At 47.6% G+C, this 12122-nt stretch overlaps 1 protein-coding gene across 3 annotated transcripts in view; it reads right to left on the reverse strand.

The window, feature by feature from the left end:
• LOC136828427 (ubiquitin carboxyl-terminal hydrolase 48-like) overlaps nucleotides 1-12122 on the reverse strand; it is a 487389-nt gene that overhangs the window by 414497 nt on the left and 60770 nt on the right. For all 3 annotated transcript variants that reach the window (XM_067086475.1, XM_067086474.1, XM_067086476.1), the window contains exon 7: nucleotides 3431-3573. In XM_067086475.1, coding sequence (XP_066942576.1) covers nucleotides 3431-3573 — 143 coding nt within the window. The remainder of the gene's footprint in view (nucleotides 1-3430; nucleotides 3574-12122) is intronic.

Genomic DNA, 12122 nt, shown 5'->3' on the forward strand with positions numbered 1-12122 from the left:
GGGTCAGAGCGTAACCCGGAGTAAGAGCAAGGACAGCAGTTTGTTCAACCATGGCTGGGGTTGTCAGAATTGAAGAATGGGTTGAAACCGATGTGGGGACCTTGGCGAATGCCATCATAGTCACTGTGGTCATGGTGGTAGTGACAGAGGCATGAGTCATGACAGGTAACTCATGAGTTCTCAAAGCCCTCAAGTGTGCCAAGGGACCTTGCACTGAAAGGACACCTGAGAGCCCCAAGGAGACTCAAGTCTCCCAGAGCTTGTCTGCCTGATCTGGAGAAGACAAAGTCCGGTAAAGGGAGGGAGACTCCTCTCGCTCCAAGGGAGAAGCTTCCCCCACAGAGCGAGTGGAGACTCATGAGACAAGGTTGTCCTGGTACCCGGCCCCCCGGGCTGATCCTCATCCAACGAAGCAAATGAGGACAAAGAGGGAGAGATCGTTCCTGAAGGAGAGACAACCAAGCGTGGAAGTTTAGCAGGAGGGCGAATGGAGAAGAAGGGTTGGCAATGAAAGGCATACTCAGTGTTGTGTAACCTTCAGTTTCTTCTTGTACTTAAACTTCACCCACTGCACAGGCAACCGGGAACAACACTCATTACAAGTTGATTCAGGTTTACGGTCATGTCCCCTGCAACCAGTGCAGAAGACATGAGGGTTAACGTCAAAGGGCGAGCGAAAGTGGGTGCAACCCTTGCCATCAACACCAGCACACACGCTGAGTGATGCCCTTCCACACAGGTTTAGATGATTTGTGGGTTTGCATATTAACAAATGATCAAACACACAAACAGATTTTAATTCAAAACAAAACAAGAAAGATCCCACTGGGAAAAAAGCAAAATGGCAATCAGAGCAGAGAGTCAAGAAACACGTCTGCAACATATGATGGCCGAAAACAAATTGGAATGTTTACATCCGGGCAGGTGGGACTCCCGCCTTCCAGACGTTAATTAACTGCCTACCCACTTTGTTCGAAAGTTTAACAGCCGTTCTAGCTTTGCTGAAAGTAATTCTTTATGTAAGTCACTTCCTTTGCAGGAGAGGGACACTTGCCAGAGCCCCCTGGCCGATCTCTCCAATTTTCAGGTATCTGACCTGTCCAGTCCAAGGTACAAGGACTGATCTAGGTACGTAACCTCCATGGTGGAGCTGGGGTGGGATCAAGAATAATCTTGGTCCCGAACCCCAGGCCTTTCCAGCTCCCAGATAACCATGTGGAGGCGGAGGGGACAGGTAAAGAATCACGAGCACCTTTGCCGATCCGAGCAAAGAACAAGGCCTTGGCAGGTGAGCGAGGCCATCAGCAGTCGTCAACCCATGGTGACATCTGCACAGGTCTTGAAGAGCAGTCCCACTCTTGTAAACGTGGGCAGTGGGTGTCCCTCGAGCATGACCCAGTCTTCTGAGAAGCCGAAGGGATGACTGAGCAGGGAACCTCCTCTTGCTAGGTCTGGGTACCGAGCCAGGCCACTATCCTGGATCCCCTGAGCCACTCTCTTTAAAGAGCAGTAGGGAGATGAAACAACACCTGCTTGCTCCCATTTCACATTCGTTCCCTCTGCTGTGCTGTCAGATAGGCCTGGGGCAGCAAACCAGGAACCCTTGTCAGCCTGGGTTGGTCTACTAATGGGGCTGGTACCGGTACACTGGGGTCCAAAGAACCCCAGGCAGCAGTTGCACCCTTGCACTTGGCAACGGGTGCAACGGAACACACAGTACGTTGGAAGCTCAAGAAGACTTCCTGCAGGGAGATGTAGCAGACTTCTTCCTCCGCTTACCAACCTTGGAAGGCGAAGGGGAGGAGGCGACAGCACTCAACAACGAAGATGATGACGATGAAGACGAAGACGACTTCTGTCTCCTCTTTCTTGACTTCTTGCCAAGTGCAGCTGAGGTCAATACTGATGGAGGAGGCCCTACCCAAAAGACGTGGTCAAAGGTAGCACTTGGGGACGTGTCACTGATGAGATGTAGGGAGACACCAAGAAGGTAGGGGCAGTCTGAGAGCAAGTGGAGACCATGATCATCAAAGTCATCACAGTGACAGCAATAGCAATCACATGGTACAATATGCTAGGCTTACCCAAAATGCTCAGGGAGGGCCACAGCTCCCTGAGCCTCCCGTCCTCCACCACACCTGAAACAAAAGTTGGGTTAGGTGAGATCTCTTCCCTTTACTCAGAAAAAGAGCATCCTCCAGAGAACAAGTCTGCCTCAGAACAAAGGAAGGCTCCAGGTGAGAAACTGGGCTGGGTGTCCTCCCCCATTCGGTTGCCCACTACCAAGCGATCGGCAGGAATAGGCGAGGGGGGAAAACTACTCCCTTGGGAGCAGCAAGAGCAGGTGGGAGTTTGGCAAGTGGAATAAAAGTACCAGTGGAGTATCGCAATCCAATGACATCAGAAAGATCTTCTCTCTCTCTTCTTCCTGGTAGAGTTCACCCAATGTTCAAACAGCCGGACATAGCATTCTGAACAAGGTCTAGACTGGTTGGATTCATGCCTTCTGCAGGAGGCAAAGAGGGTTATGTGGGTCTACCTAGAGAGAGAGGAACCTATTACAAGGCTCGTCTTTCCCTGGACAGCACCTCAAAAACCTTAGGCTTACTCCTCTGACTGAGGGGTTTGAGACATTTTATTTCAAACAGAACTAATCAATTATACAGCAAAATATCATCAAAGAAACCAGAAAGCCTGGGAAAGAGCAAACAACAAGTTAGGCAGAGAGTCTATAAGATGTCTAAACAAAACGAGCAGTCAGAAGCATAATGAGGTGCATAATGACAGGTGGGCAGGGCTTCCCCCTAGCTGTCAATAGTTAAAAACCCTATCTGAAAGCTGAATGACCATTCAAGCTCATGTTTGCAAGCTAAATCCTATGTAAAGAATGAAGGTTTGCATTTGTGTAGGAACAAAATAATTCTTAATCTCCTCACTGGATTTTTAAAAGAAATTAACATTTGTTGAAAGTAAAGTCTGGACTATGGGCTACTGCTGTTCTTTCTGTCGGACAAAAGGCTGCGGTGCCTGGACATTCAAAAACCCTTTGTGGTTAAGCAAATCACAGCAAAATATTACCACTTGAAGTTTATGACAGAGAACTAAAGCTTCTTAACTGACAGTGTTTAAGCCTCAGTCAATAGATTACCATATGCTATTCTATGATTTCACACTCTAAACTTCCTCACACTCAAGACTTCATAATTAATAAAGCATTAACTGTAAATATGGGCAACATTCAGTGCCTTACATCTCAATGCCAGGAAAAGTTTCCTGGCACTCTCTATGACACTAAATATACGGTATTTTATAAACAAATATCTAACATAATAACAACAAATTTATACTTTTTGGCTTCCGACATGAAGATTGCAACTACAGTGCTATTTTACTGTCGCTAGTGTAAATTAACTTTATAGATAACAATTACCTGAAAAATGCTTAACCCAACGACCATGGTGAAATATAACAGATGACAGCGTATATGTTGCAGGTACATGATTCAGTGTGTGAGACGTCAAGTCAAGAGTTTCCGGAAACACTACATGTAAACGTCGCTTAAGATCACGGTCCCTGTAGGATAATTGCAGGTAAATATTTGAAAGAATTTTGTTCTAACAATACAAAATGTTCCTATATACCAGGAACCAGAATGGTTATAATTCATAAAATACTGTACTATACAAGAGCTTTTGTTTAAAGTTAGTTTAATGAAGGTGCAAAGTCATTTCTTCACCTTCATAGGGCTGGCCACAAAAGTGAAAATAATGCATGAGAGGTGGGTCGGATTATTTTGAATCACATGTGACAAAGAGTAACAAAGCTTCCCTACAAAAATAAGTCCATATGGGGTATTATTACAATGTAAGATAACCTGCACAGTTCACTATAGACAATATAACAATTTTTTAAATAAATTATATTTTTCCTAACTATACAAAGCTGAGGTCCTTTACATTAGAAATTACTTACAGCGCAGCTGGAAATGGCTGTTGAACTTTCAAACAAGGTGGTTAGGTAGTTAACTACTGTCTGGGAGGTGGGAGTCCCACCTGCCCCGATGTAAACATCAGATTTGTATAGTTAGAAAAAATACAATTTACTTTAGAAATTTTTTATCTTTTCCAACACAACATACAAACCATCGGTCCTTTACATTAGGAAGACTCACTGGTTGGAAGGAGGAATCTGAGTGAGTCTACGAACTGACTGCAGTTCGCCACACCTGGGGTTCCTTTCCTGGTCGACAGAGCGAGGAAGGGAAAACCTGTCTCTGACAAGCTGATCAGGTTATAGGAACACGAGATCAACTGTCAGACTTCTGGGCCTTTTCGTATGAATGAGACGTCATTTCATACAAAAACAGGCTAGGATGAACCTTAAAAAGTCGGGGACAGTAAGGCAAATACAAGTACTGGGTTTGTCGTGTGGTGTATGCTTACCTGTATCGACCACCAGATCCAGCATGCAAAGGCTTGAATCCACTCTCTGCCTGTAGGAAGAGAGCCAGGATGACGAGAAGAAGGAGAGGCCAGTCACTCCCTCACTCATTCTCGCATCCACAACGGCACATCTTGGGCGAGATGCAACCCTGTCCTGTTAAAGGAGCCGGGTAAGCTACACAACTTGCTGAGCAGCCACCACAGGTCCCAAGGAAAAGGTGTCCAAGGACTTGTGGGCAATATCCTGCAGGTAGAAAGAAGTGAAGGTGGTCTGTTTAGAGCACATCCCCACTTTCAATACCTGAGGAACCAACAGGTTCTTCAGGAATGGGAGGGTCGGACCAATGCTCCGGACTTCATGAGCTCTCGGACGGAAGGTACCGGTGTCATCTTCTCCAGCAGCAGAGTACGCTCTCCTAATCGTCTCATGAAGCCAGAAAGAAATCGTGCTCTTGGAGACCTCTTTCTTGGTCGAGTCAGCGCTAACAAAGAGTTGTCGACACTCACGCCAGAGAAGGCGAGTTCTCTTCAGATAGCACTGCAGCACTCTAACAAGACACAGTAGCATCTCGTCTGGGTCATCACCAACAAAGTCCTTTAGGGAGGGGATCATGAAGGGCTCAAACCTAGCGTCAAGGCCCAATAGGTTCTGAGTCTTTGCTACGAAGTCAGGGACAAAATCGAGCATAACTGATCCCCATCCCCTTGAGTGTTTAACATCGAAGGAAAGTCCATGAAGTTCTCCTACTCCGTTCGCTGATGCCAGGGCAAGTAGGAAGACAGTCTTGAGGGTCAGATCCGTGTCTGATGACTCTCGTAAAGGCTTGTACGGTGCACAAGTCAGGCTCCTTAGAACGAGAGTCATATCCCATGGGTGGGCAAGACATCTCGAAGCTTCTCATCAGTAGAGAAATCTCGAAAGAAGGAGATATCTACCCCTTTCAGCCACAAGACTAGGTCGAGTGCAGCTCTTTGGCTGAGTGCGGCTCCGTAGCCATTTACAGCTGAAACAGAGAGAAGCTTCTCTCAGCGAAGAAAGGCGAGGAAGTCTGTGACCTGCTGAACAGTAGCTCCAACCAGAGAGATACCCCGTCTACAACACCAACCACGGAGGATGGCCCACTTTCCCTGCTATACTGCTGCACGGGACTGCCTGAGGTGTCCAGCCATATCCATTGCTGCGCGACATGAAAAGCCTCTCCTCGCAGGAGATGCTGGATAACCATCAGCAGTGAGGACACATGGGACTGCACTGCCTGGTGATACCACTCCACATGGGGTTGGCACAGCAGGTTGGGCCAGGGAGGAATCTCTCTTGGTGCCTCAGAAAGAAGAGCTAGCAGGTTGGGATGCCAACCAGCCTGGGGCCATTTGGGGGCCACCAGAATCATCCTGAGATTTGTGGTGATCACCACTTGGCTGGCCACCCTGCGAATCAGACAAAACAGAGGAACGGTGTAGACACCGAGGTTGTTCCACGGGTGTTGGAATGTGTCCTCCGCAGCGACCCATGGGTTCGGCATGACCGAACAGAAGACCTGAAGTTTCTTGTGCCGGGTGGTGAGCAGATCTATGACTGGACGACCCACAGATCGAACAACCTCTCTGCAATGTCTGGGTGAAGGGACCACTCTGTCCCTATCACCTGATTCTAGCTGCTGAGCTTGTCTGCCACTACATTCCTCTTGCCTGGAATGTGAGCCAGAGCCCACTCATGCACCTGCATCATCAACTGATGAAGTGGAAGGGACACCAGGCCCCCTTGCTAGTTGACATATGCCACTACTAAGATGTTGTCACTCATCAACACCGCAAAGTGTCCCATCACTCAATCCTGAAACTCTTGGAGAGCCAGGAAGGCCACCTTTAGTTCTGGGATGTTAATGTGAAGGTGCTTGTTGTCTCGGTGCCATAATCCTGAAGTCAGCAACTACTTCAGGTGTGCGCCCCATCCCTCAGTCGAAACGTCCAAGAACAGAAGGCATATCAGGAGGGGGAGTATGCAGGCATACTCTTGTCAAGAGGTTCCTGTTGTCCATCCACCAATCTAGGTCCTCTTTCACCTCCCCCAAAAGAGGGATGAGAAAGGACAGGGGGTCTCAAGACTGGGACCAGCACTTCTTCAGTCACTGCAGGGACTGAAGGTGCAGACGCCCACGAGGGACCAGCTTCTCCAATGACGACAGGTGATCGATGATGACTTGCCACTGCCGAGCTGGCTGCTCCTGTCGAGACAGGAACAGCTGTGCTGTCTTCCTGAACCTGCTGATACGAGAGTCTGAGGGGAAGACACTTACTGCTACCGTATCTATCAGCATGCCCAGGTACTTTATCCTCTGCTTGGGGGTGAGATCTGACTTCTTGAGATTTACTACAATCCATAGATCACAGCAAAACTCAAGGAGCCAATCCCTGTCCTGAAGCAACTGTGAGCGAGAGCTCACCAGGACCAGTCAATCGTTGAGATACCTCAACCTGCGTATCCCGTGCAAATGACCCCAAGCTGACACTAGGGTCAACACTCGCGTGAACAGCTGGGGAGTGGTCGAGAGCCTGAAACAGAGTGCCCTGAACTGGAACACTGATTCTCCGAGGATAGAGCAACGGTACTTGAGGGAGGACAGATGGATGGGTATTTGGAAATATTGTACGCATCCTTCAGGTCCACCGTGAGCATCAATGATGGAAGTGAGCATGGAATGAGCGGTCTCCATTGTGAACCAAGTCTGGCGAACAAATCGGTTCAGGAAAGAGAGGTCTATGTCTGGTCTCCAGCCCCTCGAAGCTTTCTCTACAAGAAAGACACAGCTGTAAAAGCCTGGGGACCGACCTGGCATGACTTCCACAGCACCCTTACTCAGCATGGCTGCACCTCATGCTTGAGCGTGAGATCCTTCATCAAACCAGGAACAGGTAAGGAGACAGTCTGGAGTGTTGGTGAGGGGTGGCTGAGACTCAAAGGGGAGTATATATCTCTCCCAAAGCACATCCGGCTGAGACTCAAAGGGGAGTATATACCTCTCCCAAAGCACATCCACTAACAGGTCTCGGCTCCAATTGCTGCCATGTTGCCCAATGGCTCGACAGGCACCTCCCCACTACTGGCAGCAGCTGGAGGGGAAAGCGACCCCTAGCATTTCCCCTTCTTCTTCTTCTTTGCCTTGCCCCCTTTACTGGACTGGAAAGAGGGTTGAAGGGGGTGCGACTGCCCACCCTTCCTGGCGGAAGAAGAAGGCTGGATGTTCCCGCGGGAACTCTCTGAAGTCTGAGGCTTCTTGGGGGCCAAAGAAGTGCTAGCCTGACCCGAAGGCCAGGCCACAGTGGAGCGCAAAGACCCAGAGATCTTGGCCACTGCTTGGTGAACAAGGCGGCCGCTGTCTTCGGCCCAATGTTTGTGCACCACAGCATCTACCAGCTCTCTAGGAAAGAGAGGCAGAACCCAGCAACAGTCCATTCCGTAGGGGTTATTGCCTACTTGGGACCTACAGACCTGGCAAAACGAAAGGACAGCATCTCTTATCTTTAACACCAGGTTTGCCCACAGGTTTGCTGTCTGGTGGGCAAGGTAAGAGATGGCTCTACCTCCAGCACAGCCTCCCGAAAGAGGAGCCCTCCCCAGACATGATAGCACCTAAGGAGGCAGCCACATTGGATACTGTGAATGACCACAGATCCAGCCAGGAGACTGCCTGGAGAGCCTCCATAGTGGTGGCTTCCAGGGTCACTGCTTCTTACTGCGAAAGGGAGATTCCTTCTGCAGTAAGCTGCTGCAGTGAGAGACCCAGGCCTAGACGCACCAGGTCTGGATCAACCAGCTTGGTAGGCAATGCCCTTTCCAAGGGCGTATAAAAGTGCTTCTGTCGAGGCAGAGGAGGAGGAACCAGCTTGTCCGAGCGGTTCGAACGAAGTGAATTCTCTTGCCCAGAAACAACATTATTCACTTGATCGAGGGCTCCCTTGACAAGTGTGGACCACGGCAGCCCCAGTGAAACCTTGGGCTCCTTTTTCGGACCCCAGAAGTATTCGAGGCACAAAGGACAATCTACAGATGAGGCCATGGTCCCTTCCCCAAGGTCGTTGCGCTGGCGGATCAGTGCAATGGCCTCTGCAAAAGTCCTCTGTATTTCAGGGGTGTCCGCATCCTGGGGGAGAGGACCCTCGAGTCCTTCCAGGGTGCAGTCCTCCCAATCTACTCTCCCAGCAGGAGGGAGAACCTTGGCAGACCCCTTGGATCCTTCCTCTCTGTCTCTCCAGACGCTCGGACTCGAGAGACCGAAGCACCAACCTGGGAACCTGGCTTGACAATAGAAGCAGTGCCAGCAGGCAGAGCCAAGACACCTGCATGTCTTGGCTTGTCCTGTGCCCGAATCAGTACGGTGAGCGGACTCTCCGATACTGGTTTGGGATACCCGAGTCTCCTTAGAGACCAGGGTACTTGGAGTGACTCACGAACAAGTGACCAACATAGTGCCAGCCTTCGAGGCAGACTTCTTAGGCATGGCAACAGGTGTGCGAACCAAGGTTTGCACGCCCATGGCTCCCGAAACACTAGACCCAGGGGTCAGCATTTGGTTCCCTGACCAGTAGGTTGGGAAGAGCCAACTAGAGATCCCACTACTTCCCCTGTGGAGAAAGGCAGTTCCTTGTAAGTTCCAGGATGGGATTTCTGGGGGGGGAGGGGGAGAACAGCCTTCTTCTTTGACCAGCAGGCCTCGGAAGAAGAATGGTGGTCAAATCCCCCATCCAGGAGGGAGCAGCAATGTCACAGGAACAGCTGGGGTCGCCAGGGTAGCGGGAGTGACCTGAGCAGTAGGTATGTCATCAAAGGGGGCAGTGACTGGGGCAGCCAGCAATGCTTGGGAGCCAGGGAAGCCAGGAGTAGCATGAGCAGGAACCATCATGTGACGCACGGTGGAGGTCACTATCATAGAAGGTCTGGACTGGGACAGCGGGCCATGGTGATGCCAGGAGGCAGAGGCAATGCGTGCTGGGATGCCGGCACAGCGGTCACCTGGGTCCCCAGGTGAGACAAGACAGTTATCGGCATCTTAGCGAAGGCTGTCATGGTCACAGTACTGGTAGTAGAGGTAGCCGCGGTGTGGGTTACCACCAGAGTGCCAGTCAGATGGGACAGGAGGCCCTCCAGGGATGGAACACCAGAAAGACCCTTGTGGAGCCAGGTTGCTCTCAAGTCACTAACCTGCTTCCCGAGAGAAGCCTCTACTGCCAAACCTTTAGTGGAAAAAGTCAGGTTAGTGGAGGGAATCTTCTCTCGCTCTGGGGGGAAAGTTTCCCCGCCCTGGGGCGAGGAGATATCTCGAGAAGAGGTTGTCCTGATTGCCCACCATCCCCCTGTCATTCCTCTCCCAATGAAGCAAGCGAAGAAGAAGGGGAGTCCTCACCCAAAGGAGAGACAGCTGGAAGGGGAAGTTTGCCGGGAGAACAACCCTGAAGGGCTAGCTACTAAGGGAGTCATCGGGGACGTATAACCCTTAGACGATGCCTTGGAAGGCTTCCTCCAGTACCGTTTCCTCCCCTCAAACTTCAACCACTGCTCAGCCGACCAGAAGCAACACTCAGCATAAACAGAATCTCTAGAAAACACATGCCCCCTACAAGAGGAGCACAGGGCATGTGGGTCCACATCAACATTACATCTGACGCTACTACACTTCTTCCCACCAACTCCAGGAAACACATGCTGGGAAAAAGCGGGCTTACGAGACTTATTACCTTTGTGGGTTTGCATAGCAAACACACAAGCAACCATACAAGGAAAAAGAGAAAGATCCCACCAGGGAAACAACAGCTCAACGACAGTCAGGTCAGAGGGAAGAAACAACGGTGCACCACACAATGGCCAAAAGCAAATTCGAATGTTTACATCCAGGCAGGTGGGACTCCCACCTTCCAGACGGTAGTTAACCCTTTAACGCCGACTGGATGTATTTTACGTCGACAAAAATTGTCCGTTGGGTGCCGAGTGGACGTAAAATATGTCGACTACAAAAAGTCTTTTTAAATATTCGGAGAAAAATACTTATAGGCCTAGTTCGTGAAAAATTTTAAATCACGCACCTTGAGGGATGCTGGGAGTTCACGGATCATGCTGTTGTTTTGTTTACAAGCGTGGCCCAGCTGCGCATGCGTGAATTTCTTTCTTCTCCCAGAAGAAAGCATCAGCTAACTGCTGAAAATCTCAGAAATTCTTTAGTCACTTTGTCGTAATTTTTGCACCATTTTCTATTAGCCTTTACATAAAGTTTTATATATGAAAATGTGTGCAATTTCACGTAGAATACAACAAAAAATAACTCATGGTTGTAGCTTTTATCAATTTTGAGATATTCTCATAAAAATCACAATAAGTGCCAAAATTTAAACCTTTGGTCAACTTTGACTTGACCGAAATGGTAGAAAAATGCAATTGTAAGCTAAAACTCTTACATTCTAGTAATATTCAATCAATTACCTTCATTTTGCAACAAACGAGAAGTCTCTAGCACAATATTTTGATTTATGGTGAATTTTTAAAAAAAACTTTTCCTTACCTCCGCGCGTGCTAACTCTGCTGAAAATCTAAAAATTCTTTAGTCACTTTGTCGTAATTTTTGCACCATTTTCTATTAGCCGTTACATAAAGTTTTATATATGAAAATGTGTGCAATTTCACGTAGAATACAACAAAAAATAACTCATAGATGCAGCTTTTATCAATTTTGAAATATTTTCATATAAATCACGATAAGTGCCAAAATTTAAACCTTCGGTCAACTTTGACTCGACCGAAATGGTAGAAAAATGCAATTGTAAGCTAAAACTCTTACATTCTAGCAATATTCAATCATTTACCTTCATTTTGCAACAAATGAGAAGTCTCCAGCACAATATTTCAATTTACGGTGAATTTTTAAAAACACTTTTTCCTTACGTCCGCGCACGCTAACTCTGCTGAGTTCACAGATCACGCTGTTGTTTTTTTTACAAGCGTGACCCAGCTGTGCATGCAGGAATTTCTTGCATCTCCCAAATGAAAGCATCAGCTAACTCTGCTGAAAATCTCAGAAATTCTTTAGTCACTTTGTCATAATTTTTGCACCATTTTCTATTAGCCGTTACATAAATTTTTATATATGAAAATGTGCGCAATTTCATGTAGAATACAACAAAAAATAACTCATAGTTGTAGCTTTTATCCGTTTTGAAATATTTTCATATAAATCACGATAAGTGCCAAAATTTCAACCTTCAGTAAACTTTAACTCGACCGAAATGGTAGAAAAATGCAATTGTAAGCTAAAATTCTTACATTCTAGTAATATTCACTTCATTTTGCAACAAGCGAGAAGTCTCTAGCGCATTATTTCGATTTATGGTGAATTTTAAAAAAAAAACTTTTTCCTTACGTCTGCACTAACTCTGCTGAAAATCTCAGAAATTCTTTAGCCACTTTGTCGTAATTTTTGCACCATTTTCTATTAGCCGTTACATAAAGTTTTATATCTGAAAATGTGTGCAATTTCATGTAGAATATAACAAAAAGTAACACATGGTTGTAGCTTTTATCAATTTTGACATATTTTCATATAAATCACGATAAGTGCCCAAATTTTAACCTTCGGTCAACTTTGACTCGACCAAAATGGTAGAAAAATGCAATTGTAAGCTAAAACTCTTACA

The sequence above is a fragment of the Macrobrachium rosenbergii genome, chromosome 42 (assembly GCF_040412425.1).
Source record: "Macrobrachium rosenbergii isolate ZJJX-2024 chromosome 42, ASM4041242v1, whole genome shotgun sequence".
Lineage (NCBI taxonomy): Eukaryota > Metazoa > Arthropoda > Malacostraca > Decapoda > Palaemonidae > Macrobrachium > Macrobrachium rosenbergii.